We start from the raw sequence: 26,482 nt of genomic DNA, 5'->3' as shown, positions 1-26,482 counted from the left end.
CGATAAGATTGGCTGGGGGTGAGTATCGTCAATATGGCCGACTATACTATATACTGAGACATAGGAAGTCCCTCTCAAAGGAACAAAGACAAGGGTGTCGAAGAAAACCCCCCTTAATTATGCATAATAAAAGCGTGGAATGGTGTAATGAGCGAAATGGTCCCTAGGATCATTCTGATGTGCTGATTTTCTTTCCTGAATTTGATCCTCGGGGGCCGGTATGGTCCCCGTGCTCAGAGCCTCTCCGGTCGCGAGCAAAGGCTGGAAGCTGCTCCAGCAACAAAGCTCCAAGTGACGCTACCTCAATCCCAGACAACCACCCTATCCATCGATTTCGTCTCCAATCTAATGTGCGGAAGATAACCATGCACTGTTTGCAAGTGCACCCAGGTTCTTTCGCTCCAACTGAAGAGAGCACTAGCAGGCAATGAGTGGCGTTTGAACCCGGACAGACGTCGGACAACAGCAGTACGTGACTCCGTCTTCTATCGCTCGGTCGGACCTAACGGATTCTCATTGTGATGGTCTTAACCCTGCTATCTATCGCTTCTAATGGACCTGAGTGATTGGATAATCGCGCGTCTAACTTGTTGTTCGTGGTAGTGGCTTCACATCCGTCGATCAAGGCTGGTCCCATCCAGCCAACGCCATTGCCCCTCATCCCTGACGATTCGAGCCCTGTGTCGCACCATAGCTTTTCAACTCCACCAGAACGCCTTGTCACGAGAAGTACGCCATCGTCCACCGTGCACAGTCGGGAAACTTCCACGGTCAGAGGAGGTGCCGACCTATCCGCCTTAGCCCCTTCATCCTCACAGCCTCAACACTCTCGCCGCGGCAACTCCCATTCCAAAAGTCCCGAACCAAGCGCTGGGAGGTCTGGTCTTGGGTACGATGTCGGCTTGGAGAGGAGACCATCCAACTCTTACGGTCATCATCGAAATACCTCGATTGTCCATGGAATCCAACACTCCCGAAATCCCAGTTTCGCTGCCTCTACAACCTCTACAAGCCCGCTCAGCCCCGAATTGATCGCTTCGCTCGGCCGCGGTGGCGCCCCCGACCCAGAAGGCACAGGCGCTGTACGAATGGAGCAGAACGAGGGACCCTCGGGCTTCCAGGGCCAAGGGGCCAATGGAGCGGTGCACAGTCTGCAGGGCACACTAAGCACCATAGAGGATAGAGATACGGATGATGTCGCTGATGGGACCCTGGCGAGTACAGCTCACAGGAGAATGAACTCCAACGGAAAGCCGTGGCAGGAGCGGTCCCATAGCCGTTCGCACTCGAGGCACCATTTTGGAGCAGAGTCGAAGACGGTTGGGGAATACGCTTTGCACCATCTCTTCAATTCCGTAAGTGTATACCTTTTTTCGCCGAGCGTAATCCGACTGCTGACAGTGGCCCTAGTTTGTAGGTCAAGCGGACAATAAGATCAACCAAGCTATAATGAAGCTGGGTGAGTCAGACGCGCCAGTTGAAGAGGTATGCGGACCGGGCGTCGATTCAAACTTTGATCAATTGATCTCTGCTTTGGGTCATATCGCGCGAGAGAAACCGAAGCCTCTGATTGATACGATCATGCTATGGCGAAAGGCCAAAGGCGATGCTGCTATTGTGGCCAAACAGGCCGCTGGTCAGAAGACTACATCCGAAAATGGGTCCCTGATACGCCGCAACACTGAGCCACCCCAGATCATCGCGGAATCGGCTTCTCAGACTGACTCGGCATCTCCTGCGACTACACTTTACTCCCGGCACGACGATGTCATCTTGGCGGAGCGGCGTGCGACGGTGTCCGTTTACCTGGTTTGCAGGGTTTTGATCGAAATATTCAACCAGAGCAGTCTTGCTTCGATCACATTGGACATGGCGGACCGCTTAGAGGATATAGTCTTCGGTCAACTCAAAACAGTAGACCCCGAACAGATCTCAGCTTCGCCTCTTCGCATGGCGAACTGGAGGATTTACTCCCAAGTGCTAGGGATCATGAGCGAAAACAACTTCACAAGCGTCACAGCTCGGTTTTTGGCAGAGCTCGAAAAAATTCAGAAGGATGAAACACTTCGTGGGCCGTCCAGGGATGGTGACGCCAAAGCTGAACTCCTAATCCTAGGGATGAGGCATATTCGGATTAAGACACAACCCGACTCATGGGCTCGCTCTTGCGAATTTTTACGCTCACTGGCCCGATTGTTCGGTAATTCTCATGGGCAACGGGTCAAACAGGCATATTGTTATATCTTCGAAAAGTTACTCCTACCTGTGGCTGCAAGTCCCAACTCTGACTTGACGTTGCCCAAGTGGAAAGACTTTATAGAGCTAGTCCAGTCCCGTCTGTCACAGATGCTAACCAAGCCTCGTCATTGGACTGTGGCTTTCCCCCTCCATGTGCTGCTCTTGTGCGTGTCGACGAAGGAAAACTTCTCCTCACAGTGGCTTTCACTGGTCCAGTCGCTCCCGCCGAGATTAAAAGACCGGCCAACGAGAGGGCCGGCCCTACAGGCAATGTGTCGCTTGCTGTGGACCTACTTCTTCCGGTATTCAGAATCGCCCACAGCTACACTGCGTAAAGTCGACGAAGTATCGAAAATCGCGCTTCCGCCGGGCAAAAGGACATATCTGAGTACAGAACCGGCCGTTGCAGAACCTCTTATCCAACTAATACGGATGATTGGCTTTAAGCATCCTGACGTCTGTTTCAGAAGCATTATCTTTCAAATGATCAGCTCGGATCTTTTTCTCTCCGGGAAAGAGCTAAAGATCGAACAGATGGAGCCGGAAAAGATGGTGATTGGAATCAGGTCCTTCCTCGCCATCATGACAGACATCGAGAATTCTGATCAGCTTTGCCCTCCCGTGCCCACCGGTTCGATCCCCAACCCATTCACCGACATGTCCTCTCCAACCTATCTCCACCGTCCTCAGTTTCTGGCTGACCCCCGGCTTCCAAATGCCCGAGGGAATAAGGGGGATGCAGTATCACGGCCTGTAAACACAGCAAGACTGAATGAGAATGTCAGAGACTATTATTTCCGGTTCTGTGACATCCTTGGCAAGATAACTCTTTTATGCGACAACACTTTCGGAGGACAGGCAGCACTGGATGAGAAATTCGGCGGGACAACTCCTAAGACCCCGATTGCGGAGGCCTTCAGTTTTGGAAGACGGGATGATCATCCTAACATTCTAGATCAGAGACAGGGCTTCTACGATCTTCTTCACGTCGCGGTCCAAGCCCTGCCTCGCTGTTTATCCGATCGTATACCATTCAATTCTCTGATCAATCTGCTTTGTACTGGCACTGCTCATGTTCAAACAAACATAGCGTCCTCATCTGCCGAGTCTCTGAAAGCAATTGCACGGCAATCTCATGCCCAGCAGGTGACGATCGGTTTCGCAAGGTTTATATTCAATTTCGACGCGAGATATTCCACCATGTCAGACGAAGGCATGCTTGGGCCAGGCCACATCGAATCTACATTGAGATTGTATGTCGAGTTGCTGAGGATCTGGATTGAGGAGATCAAGCAGAAGACTAAAGATGCAGCGGCGGACTCTGGCGATAAGTCTGGTACTGGGAGCAGGGCTCTGCAATTGGACCTTTCCAGCGTTCTCGCCCAGGTCGAGGAGGTGGAGTCCCACGGCTTATTCTTCCTTTGCTCGCAATCGAGGAGGGTTCGCGCTTTTGCGATCACCGTACTCCGCCTTATTACGGAATTTGACAGCGCCCTCGGCAAGGAGAATACGCGAATCATCCGGATCTTGGAGGCCGACTCGCAACAGATATTGGACGTCAATGACGAACAACTAACTGTGGCTGAGAGGAGTCGCATCCAGAAAGGCAAGCGAAGAAGCGCCACTCAAAACACGCTGATTGAGCTGTGCAGCAGTGAAGTCTCCTATGACTCTACACTATGGTCGAAGGTATTTCCCAATATCATTCGGATTAGCTTCGAGACCTGTCCTTTCGCTGTGACGTTGGGCCGTGAGATCGTGTGTGCGAGACTTGTCCTGATGCACAAGACCATTACGTCGCTTGCGGAGAGTCCTCAGTATCCTCAATACGGTCCGATTGATGCCATTCAAGCTCGCTCATTCGGTAGGAGTAACACAACCGCCGAGATCTTGATTGAGCAGTGGAAGCTGTATTTGGTCATGGCCTGTACCACCCTCAACAGCGTAGGCGCGCAGTCCCAGAGTCAGCTGGCAAACGCTCAGCATGCACGGAAAGGATCGAAAGGGTCACAACAGTCGCAGGATAAAATAAGCTCCGCCCGAAGCCTCTTTGCCTTTGTGATCCCGTTGCTATCAGCCGAGCGATCTTCTATACGAAACGCTATTGTGATTGCCCTAGGCTCGATCAACATGAACCTATACCGCACCCTACTTGAGTCTCTACAGTACGCCGTTACGACTTGCAACGAAGAGGCTAAGGTTCGGATCGGTACACATTATCGTTCTCCGAGCAGCCCACGGCGCAATCGCAAGACAGACCGATTGCGGACCGAAGTCACCCATGTCTATAAATTAACGTCCCACTTCCTCAAAGAATCCGAAGTATACAACGATGACTGGATTGTCAACAACCTTGTCACCTATGCAAAGGACTTGCGGATATTCTTGAGTGATGCCGAGGTGCAGAACGACTGGGAATTTCAGCGGCTTCGCTTCCACTACTGCGGGCTTATGGAGGAGCTCTTCGAGGGTATCAATCGTACCAAAGACCCCTCTCGCTGGATACCTTTCGAGTCAAGAAAGTCTTCCTTCTCTCTTATGGAGGACTGGTGCGGATACTCGCCCAATCAGTCCCAGATCTCGCAACGTGAGGAGACGATGCGGAGAAATGCCATCTCACAGAACCATGAGGCTGGCGAATTGCGTAATACTGCCGCAGCCATGGAAATAGAGAAGAAGAACCTGCGCGCAGCAGCCCTCAGTGCAATGGCATCCCTATGCGTAAGTTTCTTGACTTTTCATCCTATGAGGGCTACCGACTGACTTCTATAGGCTGGGCCGATTAGTATTACAACAGAGAGCGGGTCGGTGCTCCAATTTGACGTGGGCCGGATGCTTTCTTGGGTTGATATCATTTTCAACACAATCAGTGACAAGTGGCACGCCATTGGTAGACGGGCCTTGAAAAATCTAATCATCCACAATAAGGAGCACTCATACTTGTTGGAACGGTCCATCGAGATGTGCTATGTCACAGAGCGACCGAAGGCATTGGAGAGCTACTTTGAAGTCGTAACCGAAGTGCTCATCGAGCATAAGGATTATCCGCTTGGGTTTTGGAGAATCTTGGGTGCCGTACTTGTTACACTTGGTAGCCCGAAACGGGAGATCAGAATGAAGTCTGCTAAGCTGCTTCGGATTTTGGAAGAGCGACAACAGAAGAGTTCAAGATTACAAGACTTCGACATCAGCATTTCCGACAAGACGACCGCCGTCTACAAGCTTGCGCAATTCGAGACCTCGAAACGTTTGGCGAAGCAACACTCTGACCTGGCCTTCACTCTCTTCTCCGAGTTTTCATTGCACTTTCGGAATCTGCGGCCGGACAGCCAGCGGAACATGGTGGCTGCCATCCTTCCGTGGGTCCAGACAATGGAGCTTCAAGTCGATCCCAATGGCGGCCCAACAGCCAAGTCATATATGCTTCTGGCCAATCTGTTTGAAATTACGATCCGCTGCAGTACTATTCTTCCAAACGAGGTTCAGGCCCTTTGGCAAGCTCTGGCCACCGGCCCGCATGGTGGCAACGTACAGTTAGTGCTTGACTTCATCATCAGCCTCTGTTTGGAACGCAAAGAGCAGAACTTTGTGGATTATGCCAAACAGGTTGTTGTGTTCCTGGCAGGAACTCCCGCAGGCTCCAAGGTTATTGAGTTTTTCTTGTTGCAGGTCGTGCCGAAGCACATGGTACAAGAAAGGAAAGATATCACACCAGCGCCACCTGATACCAGAAGCCTACCTTATGTCACAGACCTCGGAACAGTACTTCCTGTTGGGAACAAGCAAGCTGGCCTCTCTCTGGGCCAAGTCGCGCTGATTTTCCTCGTTGACTTGATGGTTGCGCCAGTTACACTGACCATGGACGATTTGGTTAAATTACTCCATGTTGTCCTTATACTCTGGGACCATTACACGCTCACTGTGCAAGAACAGGCCAGGGAAATGCTGGTTCATCTGATACACGAGTTGATCGCTGCAAAGGTTGAGGATGACGCGCCTATCGAAACACGGCAGTCCATTGAAGACTTTGTGGAATCAATCCGTAAGAGTGATCCGAAGGTTGTGTGGGAATACGAAGACGCCAGTGACAAAGAAGATGAAGAGGACGGCAGCCGTGTTCCGCCATCAATGGCCTCTGTCACTCGCCAAGTAGTCGGTTTCTTCAGCCTTGGATATGAAGGGCTGAACGACCTATGGGCGAAAGAAGCGTTGAACTGGGCGACGTCATGCCCAGTGCGACATCTCGCCTGTCGGTCGTTCCAAGTGTTCCGTTGCATATCCATGTCTCTCGATTCCCGGATGCTGGCTGATATGTTGGCCCGTCTGTCGAACACTATTGCAGACGAAGAGTCGGACTATCGAACCTTCTCCATGGAAATTCTTACGACACTTAAGATCATTATCAGCTCTTTGGCGCCTACTGACCTGCTGCGTTATCCCCAGCTGTTCTGGACTACGTGTGCTTGCTTGAATACCATACACGAAACGGAGTTTATTGAAAGCGTTGGCATGCTTGAGAAGTTCCTGGACCGTGTCGACATGAGTGACCCCATGGTGGTTTCAGAGCTCATCAAAGGCCAGCCGCCAAAGTGGGAAGGTGGCTTTGATGGTCTCCAGGATTTGATCTACAAGGGTCTCAAGTCATCTGAATCGTTGAATCGAACACTGGACATCCTGCACCGACTGAGTGCTCTTCCAAACAACGAGCTCATTGGTGATGGTAACAGGTTATTATTCGCCATATTAGCCAACCTGTCTCACTTTTTGCGTCAATTTGACTCCGATGTTGACGATCCCAAGACATTGGCGCGCGCGACACTGCTGGCAAGGGTCGCTGAAAGTGAAAGATGCCCCCGACTAGCAGCTTCATTGCTCGGGTTTGCGAACGGCCAATACAAGGCGGAGAACGATTTCCTGAACCATATTATCACGGAGATTCGGTCTTATTACTTCCCCCGCCAGGATGTTCAAAGTCTTATTTTCCTCATGGGCTTGCTGACCAATACAACAAACTGGTTCCGCGTCAAGGTCATGAAAATACTATGCGTGCTGTTACCTGACATGGACATGCGTCGTGGAGAAGTGACGTGTCATGGGCCTGATCTGATCTCTCCTCTCTTGCGACTGCTACAAACGGATCTCTGTCCCCAAGCTTTGCAGGTCATGGACCACATAATGACCGTCTCGGCCAATCCAATGGAGAAGCATCACATCCGGATGAGCATGGCTTCCTCGTCGTCTTCTCGGGCTATCCGAAAGGAGTACGAGCGCGTGCAGAGCTTGTATGGTATACCGGAGCCCACCGGATGGTCGATACCCATGCCCGCGACGCAATCAAGCATCACACGACACAATGTCCATGCAGTGTTCTACACTTGCGCGGAGGTTGACCGTATGGAAGTGCAGGAGGCAGCACCCTCTGAGGTGGAATTCCACGCCGACGAGTATAATGACACGTTCTTCCCCATGCGGGCGGACACGATGAAATCTATCGATACGCAAACGGACGGCAACATGGGGGACATCGTCCAGAAGCTAGACAGTCTGGATGACTTCTTCGAGGAGACAGACCCGGTGCACGCAACGCTGGACCCTATTTCCGATTCCACCCTACGGGGCTTTACTGGTACATTTGCCGATACCAACGCCAATCTTTACGATCAGCAAACCGCGCCAATCCTCCGCAAGTCCCTTGCCCGAACCGCCTCAACGTCCTCTTTCCATAATGGACTTGCTGAGTCCCGTCCGTCCAATCTGCGCTTCGACAGCATGGGAACGCCATCTCCCGGGACTTTTACTCCCCAGCCTCAGAGTCAAACTGCTCGGCCCGTTTCCCACACGCGCTCCGTCACGTCTCCAGTCAATCATTTGTTCACGCCTCAGAGTTCTAGTGCACATCATAACACGCCCTTGATTGGATTTGAGTCGGCATTCCTATCCGATGACGAGATAGAGGACGGCTTGGCTGATCATAAACAAGCCATGCCGCATCCTATCAGTCAAACGCGCAGTGCCACGGACGGGTCCTCATCCCTTGAATCCATGATCCGCAGCGGTATGCGACGACTCACCGGCGGGGCAGCTACGAATCGGGAAAAGGAGAGACAGCGTGATCTGGTTCGAGCCCAACAGCGAGCAATGGTTCAGACGGCCAGCTCACCGCGCGTGCCCAAGGTGCCTGCGGAGTATCTGACGGGGCCAACGAGCAACCCATCTTCCCCAGCACAACAGTGATGGGACCGATCATCACTCCAATCCTCGTGCGACCTTCTTTTGCTTTGATATTGTAAGCCGGTGCTTGGTGTGATTTGGCGTTCAACATACCCATTCGTCGATGTTTCCTTCGTTTACTCTTCCTTGACGTCTGTTCGCCTGCCCTCGTTTCATCATTTCCTTGGCCGTATGTAGTACAGACATCTATAGATTAATTAATCGAATCAGAAGATATATAAACGAGAATATAGTGATATGGAGTGGTACAGTAGTAGTGTTCGGGAAGTCCAGTGGGGAGAGTGGATGCCTCACGGTCCAGGCGGCGGGCCCATCCCGTGACGCTCCCCGACGCCATACCGCATTGGGGCTTCCCCGCATTGAAGGCAGGAAAGGGAAGATCGTCGACTCTCAACTCTATTCGTCATTCCCCAATGATGCCCCTGGCTTGAGGTACTTTGAAGAATGGAAAGCCTCGGAAAGCAGCGGAGTTCCACCTTTCCAGCACTCCACTGGGCCGAGGGGTGCTCGGTTGTTCTCCAACTTACAGCTGCTCGCTCCCCCAGGTCACTACGCTTCTTCCTTCGACAAATACTATCTCTTCCTAGCACTACTCTCTCTACTATACCTTGAGTGGTCTCTCCCATTATCGTGTAATACCTCTTTTGAAATGAGTCTCTCGCGTGCTCTGCCCCTTCGCAGTGGAAGGGGTGCCTTATTCAGAGCATCTCCCTCGACATGCCGTCTCACGCAACACTACGCTCTGTCTGGTCGCACGTTCTCAACTTCTGCGCAACGGGATGCTACATGGGGATTCATTGGGCTGGGCCAAATGGGTAGGTATTAGCAGGTCGGGGAAGCCTTCAACGTCTTTCAATGGCATTGTCTAATTGACATTGACAATCTCTTTGTCTACCACAGGCTACAACATGGCTAAGAACCTGCGCGCTAAGATTCCTGAGACGGATACCTTGATTATTCGAGACGTGAATGAAGAGAACATGTCTAGATTCGTGAAGGAAGCAGAAGAAATCGCTAGGAGCAGCGGCGCTGCTGACGGCGCTTCGGAGGTTCTGGTGGCTCAGACCGCGAGAGAACTTGCGGAAAAGTCGGTAAGTTGATCGTTCCTATTCGGGGGGATGTCACCGCTCGATGTGAGACCCTACGTGGCTTTGCGATCGGACATTGTTTGCTACTCTAAGGCTACATATTTGGGGTGTCATATCCATTCACGAGAACCCCGCATTTAATTAGGTTTGTTTGCTGATGAACTGTCCAGTCCGTGATCATCACCAGCCTTCCAGGGCCGCAGCATGTCAAGGATGTTTATCACTCTATTCTACGAGAAGGTGAACTTCCCACGCTAGAAGAAGAGCGACTGTTCATCGATACATCAACGATCGACCCTGCGTCATCAAAGGAAATCGCAAACGCTATACAAACCACATCCCAAGGGCGCTTCGTAGATGCCCCTGTATCGGGTGGTGTGGTGGGTGCGCGTGCTGGCACATTGAGCTTCATGTTCGGTGCCACTTCGCAGACTGGTCAGTTGCTTGATCGTGTGCGATCCGTGCTACTCATGATGGGAAAGAAGGCGTGGCACATGGGCGCCCCGGGAGCCGGCGTTTCAGGCAAACTGGCGAACAATTACATTCTAGCGATCAACAACATTGCGACCGCGGAAGCAATGAACCTTGGCATGCGATGGGGATTGGACCCAAAGGCTTTGGCAGAGCTTGTCAATTCATCTACTGGCCGGTGTTGGCCCATGGAAGTCAACAACCCTGTACCTGGAGTGGTTGAGACGGCACCCGCATCTCGTGGTTACGAGGGAGGCTTCGGAGTGAGTCTTATGAATAAGGATCTTCGACTGGCGATTACTGCTGCGGAAGAGTCGCAAACACCTTTGGCGCTGGCAGATACTGCTCAGAAGGTGTATAATGCTGTTGAGGAGGAACACCGTGGGAAGGACTTTTCCGTGGTGTACAAGTGGCTGAAGGAGCACTCGCAATGATCGACTGGTACGGCCTCCGGTATTGTTCGAATGAAGTCCTTTTCAGTTGTGGCAACGAGATTTTCACAAAGAATCATAGAGTTCATGACCATGACTCTTCCGCTTGCCAAGCCTGTTCATGATCTGCATGCATTTCAGTCCCTATTAGCTATTATCTCATATATACATGACGACCACAACACCATCACTACATATTGAAGTCCTCCCACAGCGCAATACATTGATTAGCTACCTATCAACTAGCTTGAATCCCACCCTCGTATCTGACCTGACACCTTTAAACCCACTAGCCCGAGCCCCAAACTAAACTAGCCAACCCACAAAACCAAATGGATGATCTGGCGTGATCTGACAAATCCACAAAACCTATGACTCCAACCATCCCCTCCCAGAAACCACTCTCCTAAACTGAATCTGCACATCCCCAACCACCATCCCTCACATAGTACTATACCCAAACCCAACCCATCCCACCACAGAAACCAAAAGAAAATGACCCCCCTCCCCACACAAACCCACGGCCCACCAACCGGCCACCCAATCCTAATAATCCCCGGCTGGGAAATGACGCCCGAAACAGAAATGCACGATTTCGAGCCCATCTTCACCAGCCCCAACATTCCCAACTCCAACCTGCGCCGAATCTACATCGCCCTACCAGGAACGGCCTCCACGCCAGCAAGAAACATCACCTCCCTCGATGACATCTACCACCACCTTGTGCACTTCATCGACACGACTCTGGGAGATGCTCGCTTCATGTTGGTCGGATCCTCCTGCGGGTCGTATCTCGCGCGTGCACTCGCTCAGAGATATATGGCTCAGATAGATGGGTTACTTCTTAGAGTGCCGTTGGTTGAGCCGGAGGATGGGAAGCGGGATGTTGATAGGGTTGAACCGTTGGTTAGGGATGAGGGGGTTATGAATGGGCTTGGTGAGGAGGATAGGATGCTTCTCGGGGTTGAGAACGGGGGGAAAGTGCTGGTGCAGACGGAGGGGTATGTGGGGGAGTTGGTGAGGAAGTATCGGGAGGTGTATGTTCCTGCGGAGGAGGGGGCTGATAAGGGGGTTTTGGATAAGATAAGGGGGGATGTGGGGAGGTATCGGTTGAGTGAGGAGGTACTTGGGAATGGGGATGGGGAGAAGTTGATGGCGCCGACGCTGGTGGTTTGTGGGAGGCAGGATGAGAGTGTAGGGTATAGGGATTGTTTGGGTCTGTTGGAGAGGTATCCGAGGGCGACTTTTGCGGTGCTGGATCGTGGGACGCATGGGTTGCCGGTTGATGCGAGTGAGAGGGGGGTGTTTGGGGCGTTGGTCAGGGATTGGGTTTTTAGGGTGGGGGAGTGGAGGGATAGTCATCATTGATTTGTCTTGGTGGGTTGTATGTACAATTTGATGAGTTGGGGTGATTTTGGGACATGGTTGGTGAGGATGTAGGGGTTATGTTTTGCGGGGTGAGAGTTTGACGAGGAGACCTTCTTGTTTGACGAACCACCTGGGATAGTGTTAGTATTGACTTGGCTGGTATGGTATGTTTTTGATCCGATTTGTGGGTGGATGGTAGTATACGTACCAACATGTTTCCTTCCATGGCTCATCTGGATTCGCGAGTTGGATGTCGAAGCGGTTTAGGAGGGTTGGGATCATCTATTGCTCGGTTAGTTTATGTTGTAGAGAGTGGTATCAATAGGTTGGGTGGCTATTACCTTGCTCATTTCCATCCAGCTTATGTCTGTCATAAATATTAGCTATAGAAATTTGTATGACGAAGATGAGGTAGACGTACTCTTTCCAATGCAAAGTCGCGAACCACCACCGAAAGCGAAGAAGTATCGTCCTAATTATAGAAGGCATTTGATTAGCTGAATCAAAACATAATGTGGAGGTATGGACTCACTCATATCGCCTGTCTTCTCCCCTAGCCATCTTTCAGGGCGGAATGCTTCAACATCGTCGCCGAATATACTGGCGTCGCGATGAACGACCCAGGGGTTGACGCCCACGGTTGTCTATTATTTCATCCTGTATTAGTCCACAGTCCTTCTTGGGCAATCAGCAAGCCATGGGTACTGGAGTCATCTTACCCCCTCCGGCAAAAAGCACCCATCAATGACAATCCCCCCCTTAGGGACAACACGAGGCAGAGTCATCCCTACAGCTGGGTGCAGTCTCAACCCCTCCCACATGCACGCCTGAAGATACGGCATGTCATTCGCCTGGTCCAGCGTAACCGGGTCCGAGAACCTCCCCTGACGTTTCCGATCTTCAATCTCATCCCTGAGCTTCCTCAGGCAAGCTGGCGTCCTCAGCAAATGGTAGATGATCGATCTGATCGAGATAGCAGTGGTATCAGAGCCCGCAAAAACATTCGACGTAGCCATTGAGAGCACATCATCATCTGATAGCTGATTTCCTTTCTTCTTCTGCACGTCAAAGAGCTTGGATAAGATGTCTTGCTCTTCTTTAGCCTCTTCGACATGCTTTTCCTCTCTACGGGCCATAATCTCACGAGCTGCAATTTGTCGGATCGTACCATGGCGCGCTGCGATACCCAAGCGACTTCCGATGAGAGGCGTCATATAATCATGCAGCCAATAAACCCAGGGTACTTGTCCCACCCAGGAAGCCGAGCGAAGTGCGTTCTCAATCTGACTGAATGCGCCACCGTCTGTTCCGTTCTCGAGGAAACCGAATGATTTGGAGAATGTGATTTCTCCAATGACATCTGGGTTGCGTTTATTAGAAGTTACGTAACATGCATTGAACATATTTGGGAAAACTTACCAAAAGCAAACAGCTGCACCCACTTCCCCATATCAACAGTTGCGTCAGGCCCTTGCCGGTGTAGACACTGCATGAGTCGTTCGACGACTGCATCCACGCCATGCTCAAAGTCCTTGAGACTACTCATCGAGTAGATATTGTTGACGAGTCGTCGCTGAGCACCATGGATAATCTCACTTCGTTCTGCAAAGAGATCGAATTTACGACGACCTTGCCAAACGCCTTCGTATTATTTCAGCAAGAATGTACTTCGGTATGATTGAGAGGGTGAGTGGACTCACTGTACCAATCACTCTTTGCGAACCTGTTTCCAGCCCCTACACGTTGATGCGTCAGTGCTTTGACGAAACAATTTCAGGTGAAAAGCGGCCATACCATAAATCGTCTGGATGGCATCCAAGTCCGCCACACTAACTTCGCTTGGTCCGACACGAACCAATTTGCCATACTTCTCATGGAGACGAGGATACAATCGATGCATATTGCCTTTGTCTGAGAAGAATACCAGCCACCATCGCGAAAGACTGGCCCAGAAGGGGCCGGGGACTTTGGCTAATGAGCTGTAGAAGCGGATGTATAGAACGTAACTTATAAGCGAGAGGAGTGATAAGCAGACAAAATATGGCAGAAAGTATGGAATGGATTCATGATGAGTTGAATCAAGTCGAGTGAAGTCACTGAGCAGGCCCATCTTGGTGAGTTGGTCGGTGATGAATTGACCTGGATGAGTCTTGGGAAAGCATATAGAGAAATAGAGGAAGAAGAGGTCGATTAAATAACATGGGAGCCAGTGGCACTGATAAGCACTAGAAGGACGTTGTGTGTCGGACTGTAATTACTGCTAGCCGGGTAGAGGTCATCTTTCACCGACCTGCCACTGGCTGGTTGCGGGGGCGGGTCGAGGATCTGCGGGGTTCCGAGCTTCATACCACGGCAAAAGGTAGTGTATTCCTCTTAGTGCAACGATGCATATACATAATGATCGCTGGTATTATCAGCATCGGCCGGAAAGCTTGGGACAAATCCCAAAAATCAGGAACCTCATTTGGTGCTGAGAATCAAGCTTGGAACTAAAGGTTCCACTTGAGGTGGCTCATAGTGGTATGTTTCGGCTTCGGTAATATTACCAAACAGCACCCGAAACCGAACTATGTCATTCCTCTTCGATCGGCTACACTTACATTGTGCCAGGTTTCATGGGGATTGCACCTCTTCCACATAATGTGAGAAGATGTCGCTGAAATAGTAGCCAAATCGACGACTACGCCATGCCGCACATCATGCTATCAAACTTGTAAAGTCCAGCATAGCATCCATATATCTTCAGTGGGTGGTAATGAAGCCGGCAAAATATTCTTGTACGCTACTCGCCCCGTCAAGTTGGGTTGCATACCCCAAGATCCCATCGGGTCGAATAATGACGACTGCACCGTTGCTATCAGCCACCGTATAGGCAGCATGGGCCGAGCCCTCTGGGTCATAGTAGAGTCGACCAACTGTCGGGATATTGAACCTTTGGTCTCCTCCAGCCGGTCTCTGAGCAACCACAGTCATAGACCGAACCATGCTGCGAGGAAGGCACTCGCTAAACTGTTTCAATGTCTCCATAGCACGGGAGAGTCTTTGCCCAGTCGTCTCGGGATGTCCAGCCAGGAGAAGAATTGTCCAAGCACCAACGTTCGGCATCAGGTGGAGCAATCGAATAGGTAGTCGTGATCCAGGAGCATATACCAAAGCATCTGGAGCTCTCCAGCCTGCTGATATTGCTGTCACCAAGGAAGGCTTGTTGATGGCACTCTTGTCATAGTGAACTCCTAATCCGATACAAAAATCAATTGTATCATCGAAGACCTTGGCAAATAGCTCATTCGAGCTTAATGATAGATCCTTGTACCTGTCAGGGACGGTCCCTGAGATGGTAGCCGAGAAATCCTTGTCAAGGTTGATTAGATATTGCGCTACAGCACGCCGCTCCGTATCATAACTGCGAAGCACATCGATACTATACCAACCTTTCACGATGCCGCCGAGCTTCCAGGCTAGGTTTACTGCATCATGAACGCCTGTATTCATGCCCTGTGCTGTTCCAGATGAGTGTGTATGACAGGCGTCGCCGGCTAGTAGCACTCGATCGTTGTCATAAAAGCACTCTGCTACGCGCTGGTTGATCCTGTAGTGGAAGTTAGAAAGGAACATGGAGACTTGGAAACAAGACCAACCCATATAAAGTCCACCAGTCAATGGTCTCAAATTCCAATGAAAATGGCTCCATGGACTTGACAGCTTCCACCCTCGCATCCTCAAGTGTAAGCTTATCCCCGTATTTAGCGAGCAGTTCTTGTGTCATGGCGAATCCGATCCGCTTCACGCCATGATCTAACTGAACCCATAGCACATTCCCGTGGCTTTTGGATTCGATGGAAGCGAAGCCAATATCAGCATCGGGCATATCAGTCTTGAAGCGCCCATCGATTCGTACCCATCTGAAGTTTGTGTGATCGCCTTCAAACGGAATGCCAGCGAGGCGTCTCACAAGCGAGTGGCTGCCATCCGCGCCAACGATGAATTTACTAATCAGCAATATCAGCATGATTCTCTTCAATACAGTGGACTGCCCGCATACCTCCTCACCGTCAACCTCCTACCCGAGCTAACCTCCGTAACATGTGAGACGATTCTATAATCGTCATCACAAGCCTCCTCAACATCGAAGCCATCTAGTCTCCATCCGATGTACGGCTCGCCTCCAAGCGCTACATATGCATCTCGTATCACCTCCTCCGAGTACTTCTGACGAATATTCAGACAGTAGTCCAGGAACGTGCCACGCATATGCTGGTACATAATCTCCCAGCCTCGGGCTGTCACCCGCTTGCCATCCCTGTAAGTCACACTATCGCGGGCCACGTAACCGATTTGGTTCAGATCATCTAATACGCCCAATTGGTCCAGCAACTCAAGCGTGCGCGGATGGAGAGTTGTTGCTCGACCATACATGGCTTGTTGAGCTTTGTCATGTTGCTCTAAGCCGAGCAATCAGCGAAGTTTAGCCTCTTGAGGAGATTCATTGAGGGAGGAAAGTAAGAAAGTCCCTACCAACGAGTAAGGTGTCCACACCCTGTCTAGCAAGTGCATACGCAGTAAGCAAGCCAGTAGGCCCACCACCACTAATGAACACGTCTACTTTCCTTGTCTCAGTCATGGACGCCACGAATGTTTCAATAGTATGTGCCAAGAGGAAAAGGGGACGTCAATGTATATAAGCAATGCGACGGTTGCAGAGTAGGTTACTTTGAACTCGGGCACTGACTGTGCGGATTCTTATAACAGTGTATAGTGTCAGCTAAGTGTTGCACAGGGAAAGCGTTTCTAGCCCCTCACACATGACCTTGTCATGTGCGGGGTTCATGCAAGATCGCCTTGGAGATCGGCGTTTTCTAATAAATGAAGGGCCATGTAACTTGATAGCTCTAGACCATGTTCCATGGTTTATCCGACAAGTGATTCCGTGGCAGATGGGAATAGATTGGTTTCCATCATGATAATAAATTAGGCCATGAATGTCGATTTCCTAGGAAGTCTTGTATGTTGGCCAGGTGTCTCTCTCTTCTTCGATATTTTCTATTCAATTCTTATTAGGCGGAGCTTCATCATGTTCTGACGAATATCAGAAGAATGATGGCGCTGCCAACCAAAGGTCATCCCATAGCATCTCCATCAGGGAACTATTCACATCATCTCCACTCCAGAGAGAGTCTAATGCCTCAGAGAATTGAGTATCCATAGCGCCTTGGCTGGCACCATCGCTAACCTCTGATCCAGCGAGACTGGAAAAGAAATTCGGTGCTTTCGATGAAACAACATCTTGGCCCAATTGTCGGTCTGTAGTTTGAGGCGCAGGTTTCTCAATATACACACTAGTTTCATGCCCTTGGCCGCCTAGCACTTGGGATAGGGTCTTCCGCAGGTTGATGGCGCAGTTTCTGGCGGTGTTGCTGTACAGGTCCATGTTTTCCAAGCAGTCACAGCAGCTTTTCCAAGCATTGCCCAAGACTGGTTGAGAAAATCTAGACTTCATAGCAGGGGATGCCTGTGCCAATATAAGAACAACACCAGCCGTAAAAGCATCTAGTGATTTGGTTCAGCGGCCGTCGCTTCATACTCGTCATGGGGGGCACATACAAAAAACATTGTACCACCACACACTTGCCAGTTCAGTCGTCGAAATTTCATTCATAAGATGCGACAGCTCAACCGCAGTCTCGATACATGACGTCGAGCAGCTGATACTGAAATCCACGGCTATTCTGCTTTTCAACGGTACTTGTTGGTGTCGAGGGTAGCCGCCCGCTTGACGCGGTGGCAGATTGTCACGGCAGAACTTGACAAATGTAGGACGAAGAAGCAAGATCCTCAGATGAAGAAATCTGGGGCAATGTCAGTGACGTATCATCAAACGATTCGCAGTAGTATTCACCTTCCCCTCAACAGGCTGCTTTCACGACGGAATGGTCCAACCACACCAGCGGGCTGCTGTGCATCACGCCATTGTAGAGCCGCTGGGAGACTTGATTCAAATTTCAGAAGCTCCTCATCTAAACTGAGCAAGGTCTGTGCTAACTCATTCTCGGACTTTGGCCGTTCTGACTGATCAGGAGACCCCCTGTCCTCCCAAGGCTCATAGACCTCATATAGTATCTTTCTGAGTATCTTGTATAACTGTAGAGTTCTGACATAGAACTCAGCTTTTGAAAGCGTGCCCACTGGTGATTGACAGGCTGCTGTGGTCGAATTGAGAAGTTCATCATCGATAGCTTCTGGAAGAGGTACTGCGGAAGAATGAGTCATGGGCGGACGACCCAGCATCATGCTACTTGCACTTAGGATTTTGTCAGTAATATGAACGTTCATAATCTGATTCACTCACAGATCAAGCATTACACATCCATGCCAGACACGCCTTCTCATCTGTATTTGGGCCGGTGTCCTAGGCCTATCGGCCTTAAGAGAATGCATTCCGAGAGATTGAGCGATTCTGCAAGCAAGGCCAATTATATTCCAGCATCTCGATGGAGATTCGCCACCTTGCAAGTATTGCGACGTCAATAGTAAGGTTTGTACTAGGGATAAATCACCTTTATCAAGTGACATCACATTCAATAGTCGCTGCGAACGCTGAAAGAACTCCTCCGCTGTAGCTTGCCGCGCTGTATGATCTAATTTAGAAAAGTGGCATCCAAGAGCAAATATTATGTTCAATGCGCAATGAAACAGTGCCGGGGGCACGTAGGCATCTCCTAAGCCCAGTCCGGACGAGATGGTTTCTGTGTCTGTTTCCGTATCTGGCGTCCATAAGCGCCTATAAGCGCGAAGAAAGTTTGGTTTATGAACATATGGATACAGACTATGGATTTTATCGAAATAGAAGTTTAAAAGATAGTCAGCCAGTTGTCGGGGTGGTAGATGGTAGGCTTTGACACTCAGACTATTATCAGCCACTGGTGGCGTTGGAATTGATGGTGTGCCAAATGTCGCACTCGGAACCGGATTTGTTGTCGATTGTCCTCGTTCAGGCTCTTTTGTTGCAGATTCTTTGATCTGTTTTAGAAAAGACGCGACCGATGAATCACCAAAGAACTCGTCCTCGCTCTCTGACAAGCCGAAGAGTCCGTCGGGTGTTATGCCCATTGCGGTGATTCGGCTTCGGCTTCCTCTAGAACTCCGGAAGCCCGAGGCTTGCCTTGTTCTAAGATTAGAGGCACTGTGTCCGTCATTGCTCATGAGGGCATTTTGAGGGAAAGCAATGGGACCACCCTCTGTGTGTGCTCGCAAAGGCATGCTCCGAGAGTCAGCGGTATCGTTATTCAGATCGCTTTGGTGACCGACACCACCTGGTGTACTCTGTCCAATTCTGGGTTCTACTGAAGCAAGTGGGCTTCCAGACGCAGGAATGTGGGTGGCTCTGGCAGACGCAGCTCGATCAACGGTGTGCAACCGGTGTATATACCTGAAAATGACAGGTACAGTTGGCCCGAGGCTTCGTCCACTATCCACAGCAGGGTCTTACTGGTTGTCTTGAGCTTTTCTGGCACTTTCCACGGGATAAGAGCACGAGGTCTCTCGTCGTTTACATGGGCCACAGCTGGGCTCAATACCATCGCAGCGGATTTTTCGCGCACGGCATGGTAAACAGGCGAGCGCGATCTTTCTTCTTTTTCTGTATTGCTGCGACTAATCATGAGTTAGATGACCGACGCTGCCACTTGGTGTAGAAGCAGGTATGTACGTACCATGCTGTATTTGAGCAAGCAAATAGAAGCGCTGCGTGCCCTATTGGCAAAACCTATGGAGGACAGGTATAAATCACTGGTCTAAGCTAACGTGTATTTGTTGTATACAGGCAGAAGATGCAGAGTGTTGTGACTTGCAAGCGAGTCGGACGAATTTGTTCTAGTATGTCCCGCTGAATACCCCAGATAAGCGGGGCGTACCGCCCCCAGACGGGGGAACGTGACCGCTGCCCGTTGCGAAGAGGAACCGCCTCTCTCAACATTTGTCCTCCCTAGAAGAGATTGGTGAGTCCCTCAGAGCATTGTGTTTGTAGTTACTTCACACATTCTCTGGAACAATTGGAATAGAGTGAGATTAATACATAGTAAGGTTATCGCTCGGCTAAGTAACAATGGCTTGAAGCATCGTACTCAGGATATTCGTCGACGTCACGGCATAGAGAATACCCTCGCTTTACGAACTTTGTTTCCCAATTTCTTATCAATAATGTATGATCACCTTGCTAGGCTTTGGCTTGCTTCATTACCTACTCTCATGTTCCGAAGGTTCCCCTCATATTGAAGCTAAAGGAGGAATCTCACCCCACGGGGTGTTATTCGACTGTATCGGAGGTGTATCGGTAGCAGTATCGGATACCGTACCGGATGCTGTATCGGCAGGTGTTTATCATGCGTGTGCCGAGAGCAGCTTCTTCTAACATCAATACCCCATTGATCGACGCTCCCTACCGGCGTTACAAAGGTATTTCCCATGATTATCTGTCCGAACGGGATTGTCAGAAGTTGATTATGCACTTATTTTTCGGTATAACCATTGTGTTCGGGTTGTGGGCCAAGACGCTGATGGGGAGCCTGATGCTAGCTACACTCGCTTTCGTCTGTCACTGGATCATTTGGCAAAGTCACACATTTCGACCAGTCCAGAAAGATAATATTGACTCTATCGTAGCCGACTACAATTGTACAGTTATTAAGGAACAAGATTATCTGCGTCATAAATTAAGAGGCAGCGCAGAAAGGCCACCTTCATGCTTTATCTTATTACATATATTATAACACCACCCGTCTTTATGGTACATCATCAGAAAGACCACAATCTCCAAAGTATGTTTCCCATCCAAAATCATATTATCGAATACAAGGGAGAGAAAAGAATATGGTCAAAAGACACGACCTACTCCTTCTTACCAGCGGCCTTGTCATCCTCCGACTCACTCCAATCCAGTAGCTCCATAAGCTGTTCCTCAGAGAGATTGTGTGTCCGGCTCTCAGCCTCCTTCTCCAGGTTCTTCATGTACTTCTTCTGCCTCTTCCGAGCGTTCTTTCCCCACTCAGGGACGCCGCTCGCCGTCGCGAAGTCCTCTCCATCTTCAATCTCATCGTCCGTGTTCTCCACTTCTCCGAGGACTCGACCAGCTCCGGCGCCGCCACGAAGCTCATTAGCTGACATCTTCGCCTTCTTTCCATCCTTCTTGGCCTTTTCCTTCTCCAACTGCTTCTTGCGGTCTCGGTCGTGCATGAACTTGAAGAAACGCTCGATGTATGGCCGGATGAGAAGGTAGCCGATCACAGACAGAATGACCTTCGTCCAGCGGTTGATGCTCACATCGGCGAAGGAGGCATAGAGGTTTCCGAAGAATCGGGTAAAGATGGTCTCAAAGAAGCTGTAGAGTTGACCGAAAAAGTCGTTGAGAGCGTCAGCGGCAACTTCGCCGGGATCGCGGGTTGCCATTTTGGATGATATGTTTTGTTTTCAGGTCTGAAGTGACCGTGTGTCCGAATGTTGCTGGGTTGCGTAGAGGGGAAGTCGCCGGCTTTGGCCGGAAGATAGTGGACGTTTTGTTGGGAAGCTTGGTCGTGGGGTTTTGGGGGCCCAGGAGGCAACTCGCGGATTGGAGCTGGTGAATTGATTGCAGGGCAATTATTTTACCTGACAGACTGACGCGATAAGAGTAAGGAGAAGTCCCTGGTTCGGTGAACAGGCGTGGAACTTAATGGACAGTAGAGAAGAATTCCGAATGTGGAAATGGGTCGTTCGGGTCTAGCGTCATTCCGCGTTCGGAGTTATGGATTCTCCGGGAGGGGTTGAGAAGCCAATCACGACTGATCTCGATTTGTATGTACGCTCAACGCGTCTTCTGGGACACGAGCATCGCGCGTCGAAGACTGCTGGATCGATCAACGATAGATCCCATCCTATCGCCACGGACAAAAGCCTGTTTCGCAACGTCTATCAATTTTGCCATATATCAAGCTTCTTGCTTTTCCGATAGCCTCGATAGACAATGGAGCAGAACGAAGAAGTTAATCTTGAAGAGGTAAGTAGTATACATCATCCATAGCATATATGGCACACAGTAACAAATCGTCTTGCAGCGCTTGAAATCTGCTCTCTGGTTATCGATTGGAAAGATCGTGGATGAAGAGACCATCAAGCTTGGTGTCAACGCCACCCCTCAGTTTATCGGAGCTTTGACTGAAATGGTCTGGGCCCAAATCGGTAGGTTCAATACGTACACCACCAATTCGCAGACGATTCTTTGTGCCGTTCACTCATTGCATGGTGGCTTTCGTCATGTATCGATCACTGTAACCTGTAGCTGACTAAGGATGATGAGCAGAGACGGTCAGCCAGGATCTGGAGTCATTTGCTAAGTAAGCCAGATCCCTAAGCCTAAAGTCCCAATTAGCAGGGCCTGGTTACCTTGTTTTGATGTGATCGTGACCTTCCAGGGGCGATTTGGATAAGGATATGCTTGACCTTGGTTCCGGGCTAACACTCGGCATTTCCTATTTAGGCATGCCGGGCGCTCAACAGTCAATGTCGCAGATGTGATGCTTCTTGCACGCCGTAACGAAGGACTGGAGTCTATTTTGCGAGCATTTGTTGAGCAACAGCGTGAAGAAGAAGAAGCTTAACTGGTCGGGATAAATCCCCGCGTTTGAGCCTTACGCAGCTTCACGCAGCTTTGCGACTAAAGTGTGGCAGCGGGAGCAGATAAGGCGGCTGCCCATCGCTACCATTCAAAATTGCCGCTACCTTTATTCTAGAAGCCTGTGCTCAGTGCTGCTGATCGCTTTAGACTGACAAGTGCTGGACACCAATGATAAAACGACCTGGTTGCCCCGTTTCGTGTGACAGCTGCGGGACTGGATATTACTCGGTGTCATGTGTCGGATTGCCGGATATATGACGCCACTGCCTAGCACCCCACAAAGTGAAGAATCGAGCTTCACTCCCCAGACGCCATCTCAAGCCACGCCCTTCTGATTCTTGGCCGCTTGCAGTTGAGCCACTTCTCAGCAGATACTTGAACCTGAATTAGCGCCACTCAATTCCAGCAAATCACAAATTGCTAGCTGGAGCACTATTTTTATACGCAGGCCAATAGCATGGCGTCACGCAGGAGAATGCAACATCATGGATGTTGTAATGGTTGTCAAAGGAACGAGATGCAAATGAACCAATCAAACTCGACGGTCACTCCATACATCATGATCTGTCAAACCTAATTCAAACGAGCAGCTTATAGTACGATAGATCTATGATCTCGGGTGATCATGATCAACGTCATAAAAACGTCTAGGATACTGTTCGCCCTTATCTACTTTATACCATTTAGCTCTCATATATAGGATAATTGAAGCTTTGGATCCCCCCAGGCTATACACTGCTAGTAATCATATTTCTATCGAATGACTACAGAATATACAGATTTCACCATTGTCGAGGACACCAGAATTCGTCCGCAAAAATGTTGAACACTGCAACCGACTCTGTCAACACTTATCGAACAACCCTTAAAACCACGCCTGTCATGAAGGCAGCGCGCTTCCACGGTCGCGGCGACATCAGGGTTGAGGAAATTGAAGAACCCACATGCGGCAAAGGGCAGGTGAAGGTGTGCTTCACGCACATAACAATTACAATGCATGCGCTGACAGATCTACTCATAGATGCGACCATCATTCGTTGGGATCTGTGGCAGTGGTAAGTTCGCGATCGATTTCTGTGTCGAAGACCCCCAGACTTACTCTCAAAAGATATCCACGAATACTCCGGAGGCCCTGTTCTAGTTCCAGAAAAGCCACACGCAATCACAGGAACCAGCCTGCCAGTAACACTCGGTCACGAGTTCAGCGGAATCGTCGAAGAAGTCGGAGAAGACGTGACCCATATCTCTCCGGGACAACGAGCGGTTGTGCGACCGACCATTTTCGATCGAGAATGCACGCCATGCAAGCAGGGCTATGAACACTGTTGCGAGAAGATCGGTTTCATCGGGCTATCGGGTACGTACATATCCCTACAACATACGGTGTACATGCAGACCTATATACTAATCAATTTGGTAGGCTACGGTGGTGGATTAGCGAAATACATCGTAGCACCCGCAGAACATTTCTATACAATTCCCGACAATGTATCCCTCGAAGCAGCAGCACTGGTCGAACCGTTGGCAGTAGCCTGGCACGCCGTGAACATATCTCCATTCAAGCCAAATGATAACGTCTTGGTGCTCGGGGGCGGACCTGTCGGTATTGGGATCATCCAGGTGCTTGAACTACAGGGGGCGAAGAACATCATGGTTGCGGAGTTGACAGAGAATAGGAAGCGGTTCGCTTCTTATTACGGTGCAACACATATCCTGGATCCGCGAGAGGTAGACGTCGCCGCAAAAGTACGCGAGTTGACCGACGGCGTGGGAGCGGATGTTGTTTTCGATACGGCTGGTGTGGAGGTGGCTTTGAACGGTGCTATTGCAGCATGTCGAACACATGGGACGATAGTAAACATTGCGGTGTGGGAGAAGCGACCAGCCATCCGAGTCAACGAGTTGATGTATAGCGAAGTCAACTATACGGGATCAGCACTGTACGATGAGAGTGCGTTCCGGGAAGTCATTCGAGCACTTAGCTATGGTGAGTCGCGTCTCTTACTTGCTCAAGTTGACTTTTCTAATAATGTTCTAGGGCAACTGAAACCCGAGAGGATGGTTACCTCGAAGATCAAGCTTGATGAAGTCGTGGAGAAAGGTTTCCAGGCCCTTGTGAATGATCGGGACTCACATTGTAAGATATTGGTTGATGTACAAGCCTGATAGGCCTAGACCAGTATGGACATAACCACCATATAACGTCTAATCCGACAAATCATTCCTGTATACTATAGATTGAACATTACAGAGACAGAGACTTCCTACCGTGCATCACTGCAAGTACTGTAGGTTGTTACGACCAACTAGAATATCTCATTGCACAGATTCATGCAGACATTAAAGCGTAATGAAGACCATCGAGTCCCATATTTCCCAAACCGCTACAGTTATTGGCACCTCAAGCCATCGGAGTTACCCCAAAGTCAGCCACGCTCCTGCACAGTAGCTTTAACCTGATATTTCGAGTACGAAATGCTCGACTCAATATCCTCCTCCCACACAAACCCATCCGCATCGGCCATGCTCAGTTCAAAGCGATACACAATCAAAGCCGCAGTCAATCGAAGAATCTGAAGGGCCAGTCCCTTCCCCAAGCAAGCCCTCGGGCCCGAACTGAACGGCTTGAAGGCCTCATGCACGTCCCGAGCATACGGACTGCCCTCACTACGTTCGAACCAACGCTCTGGACGGAACTCATCTGGGGCATGCCAGTACTGGGGGCTTCGCTGCATGGTGTACGTATCCGTATATACTTCTGTTCCAGCTGGGACGTAGATGCCTTCCATCATCACTCCGGGGGAACGACGGGACAGTACCTTGCCCGCCACTGCGGGGGTTAGCCGAAGTGTCTCGTAAACACATCCATCTAAATATGGCAGTGACAGCAGTTTCTTCCCCGTGATCTCATCAATAGTATGGAAGTTGCGGTAGAGCTCGCTTTTGAGTCTCCGGAGCACTCCTGGAGTTGAGAGAAGTCGGTTGAATAATGCCGATAGAGTTGTCTCGGTCAACTTGTAGGCGGCGAGCCTACAGGCACAAAGGGGTTCAGTCACTGTGCACACCGCTACGCTTTCCATGTTGTTGAAAACCTCCAATGTGGTGGCTACGACTCACATAATGAAAGTGGCGTCACGATGCAGTTCGCCATGCCTCAACTCCAGTTCGGTAGGATTGCGGCACTTATGGCCCATAATATGCGTGATGAGATCGGATCGGCCATCCTGTCGGTTAATGCAACTAGAAAAGAAAGACAAGCGAGTCAGTGGTGTCTGGACGAGAAAAAGCAGAACAGGAAATTATGACCACAAAGACCAGCTTATGGAGAACAGTGACGAAATGAACAGCAGAATGGATTCATACTCTCTAAGTGTGACGCTGGGCAATACCGCGCGCAGATTAGCTGACGGTATCATGTGGAAAATCAGCCTAAACACTTGTTGGAATTGTGGTAAGACATAATTGATAGCTTCCAGCAGGGGAAAGCAACTGTGGTACAGTTCAACCATCGATTGCAGCGTATCTATGTGCAGATCTGGCTTTAGCATCACAGAATTTGTAAAAAATGCGGCACAGTTGGAATAATGATAAGCAATCGAGGGCTAATTTACCTTTCTTCTCAGGATTCAGAGGTTCGCCGAATGAAAGGTCACTAACAAACGCCCAGAGAAACTTGGCAAAAGCTTCAGTCAAATTGCTCACGCCGGGATTTCGCGCGAACGTAAGCATGAGGCGTTCCACATGCATGCGCAGCAGGGCTTCCTGTTCAAAGAGTGCGTTTGATGTAAAACCGGGCTGTAGGCGTCTTCGCATCTTTTTGTGCTCCTCCTGATTCGAGAGTGAGCCGATATGGGGTGCTTCTAGTAGGAGTGATAGCAGTACGTCCTCTAGTGTTCCTTCTCTTTCAAATAGATTATTAGAGCCGTTGTGGATTGGTTTGGAAGTGTATATCATCTTGTGGGCTGCAACAGTTGTGAATGACAGTTGGTTGGGGCCAACTCTAATAACCG

The 26,482-nt window shown here is 50.0% G+C and overlaps 9 protein-coding genes across 9 annotated transcripts; 5 read left to right on the top strand and 4 right to left on the bottom strand.

The window, feature by feature from the left end:
• Window positions 1-365: 365 nt before the first annotated feature.
• AtWU_08482 (putative cell morphogenesis protein (PAG1)) lies at window positions 366-8,472 on the top strand (the record flags this gene model as incomplete). Its single annotated transcript, XM_035503590.1, has 5 exons — window positions 366-380; window positions 453-468; window positions 604-1,355; window positions 1,411-4,959; window positions 5,011-8,472. The coding sequence occupies 5 exons, from the start codon at window positions 366-368 to the stop codon at window positions 8,470-8,472; spliced, it is 7,794 nt and encodes a 2,597-aa protein (XP_035359483.1).
• A 646-nt stretch (window positions 8,473-9,118) lies between these two features.
• On the top strand, window positions 9,119-10,462 carry AtWU_08481 (3-hydroxyisobutyrate dehydrogenase; the record flags this gene model as incomplete). The annotated part of the gene is made up of 3 exons (XM_035503589.1): window positions 9,119-9,284; window positions 9,370-9,560; window positions 9,728-10,462. The coding sequence occupies 3 exons, from the start codon at window positions 9,119-9,121 to the stop codon at window positions 10,460-10,462; spliced, it is 1,092 nt and encodes a 363-aa protein (XP_035359482.1).
• A 492-nt stretch (window positions 10,463-10,954) lies between these two features.
• AtWU_08480 (alpha/beta fold hydrolase) lies at window positions 10,955-11,827 on the top strand (the record flags this gene model as incomplete). The annotated part of the gene is made up of 1 exon (XM_035503588.1): window positions 10,955-11,827. One exon carries the CDS (start codon window positions 10,955-10,957, stop codon window positions 11,825-11,827), a length of 873 nt encoding a protein of 290 aa, XP_035359481.1.
• A 75-nt stretch (window positions 11,828-11,902) lies between these two features.
• AtWU_08479 (cytochrome P450) lies at window positions 11,903-13,937 on the bottom strand (the record flags this gene model as incomplete). Its single annotated transcript, XM_035503587.1, has 9 exons — window positions 11,903-11,957; window positions 12,036-12,109; window positions 12,169-12,194; window positions 12,249-12,299; window positions 12,360-12,471; window positions 12,547-13,187; window positions 13,247-13,468; window positions 13,528-13,563; window positions 13,622-13,937. The coding sequence occupies 9 exons, from the start codon at window positions 13,935-13,937 to the stop codon at window positions 11,903-11,905; spliced, it is 1,533 nt and encodes a 510-aa protein (XP_035359480.1).
• A 632-nt stretch (window positions 13,938-14,569) lies between these two features.
• Window positions 14,570-16,448, bottom strand: AtWU_08478 (pentachlorophenol 4-monooxygenase; the record flags this gene model as incomplete). Its single annotated transcript, XM_035503586.1, has 4 exons — window positions 14,570-15,416; window positions 15,466-15,816; window positions 15,870-16,269; window positions 16,343-16,448. The coding sequence occupies 4 exons, from the start codon at window positions 16,446-16,448 to the stop codon at window positions 14,570-14,572; spliced, it is 1,704 nt and encodes a 567-aa protein (XP_035359479.1).
• Window positions 16,449-16,913: 465 nt separating this feature from the next.
• On the bottom strand, window positions 16,914-21,268 carry AtWU_08477 (uncharacterized protein; the record flags this gene model as incomplete). The annotated part of the gene is made up of 7 exons (XM_035503585.1): window positions 16,914-17,374; window positions 17,429-17,673; window positions 17,724-18,125; window positions 18,174-19,137; window positions 19,191-19,477; window positions 19,537-19,576; window positions 20,725-21,268. 7 exons carry the CDS (start codon window positions 21,266-21,268, stop codon window positions 16,914-16,916), a joined length of 2,943 nt encoding a protein of 980 aa, XP_035359478.1.
• A 553-nt stretch (window positions 21,269-21,821) lies between these two features.
• AtWU_08476 (CENP-S family protein) lies at window positions 21,822-22,455 on the top strand (the record flags this gene model as incomplete). Its single annotated transcript, XM_035503584.1, has 4 exons — window positions 21,822-21,854; window positions 21,913-22,036; window positions 22,158-22,191; window positions 22,335-22,455. 4 exons carry the CDS (start codon window positions 21,822-21,824, stop codon window positions 22,453-22,455), a joined length of 312 nt encoding a protein of 103 aa, XP_035359477.1.
• An 836-nt stretch (window positions 22,456-23,291) lies between these two features.
• Window positions 23,292-24,638, top strand: AtWU_08475 (uncharacterized protein; the record flags this gene model as incomplete). The annotated part of the gene is made up of 5 exons (XM_035503583.1): window positions 23,292-23,438; window positions 23,494-23,527; window positions 23,581-23,829; window positions 23,893-24,459; window positions 24,511-24,638. 5 exons carry the CDS (start codon window positions 23,292-23,294, stop codon window positions 24,636-24,638), a joined length of 1,125 nt encoding a protein of 374 aa, XP_035359476.1.
• A 260-nt stretch (window positions 24,639-24,898) lies between these two features.
• On the bottom strand, window positions 24,899-26,426 carry AtWU_08474 (benzoate 4-monooxygenase cytochrome P450; the record flags this gene model as incomplete). The annotated part of the gene is made up of 4 exons (XM_035503582.1): window positions 24,899-25,502; window positions 25,590-25,712; window positions 25,836-25,995; window positions 26,084-26,426. 4 exons carry the CDS (start codon window positions 26,424-26,426, stop codon window positions 24,899-24,901), a joined length of 1,230 nt encoding a protein of 409 aa, XP_035359475.1.
• Window positions 26,427-26,482: the final 56 nt, after the last annotated feature.

This window comes from Aspergillus tubingensis (assembly GCF_013340325.1).
Source record: "Aspergillus tubingensis WU-2223L DNA, scaffold_9, whole genome shotgun sequence".
Classification (NCBI taxonomy): domain Eukaryota; kingdom Fungi; phylum Ascomycota; class Eurotiomycetes; order Eurotiales; family Aspergillaceae; genus Aspergillus; species Aspergillus tubingensis.
Note: the sequence above shows the minus strand (reverse complement) of the source record. Positions and strands in the feature narration are given on the sequence as shown.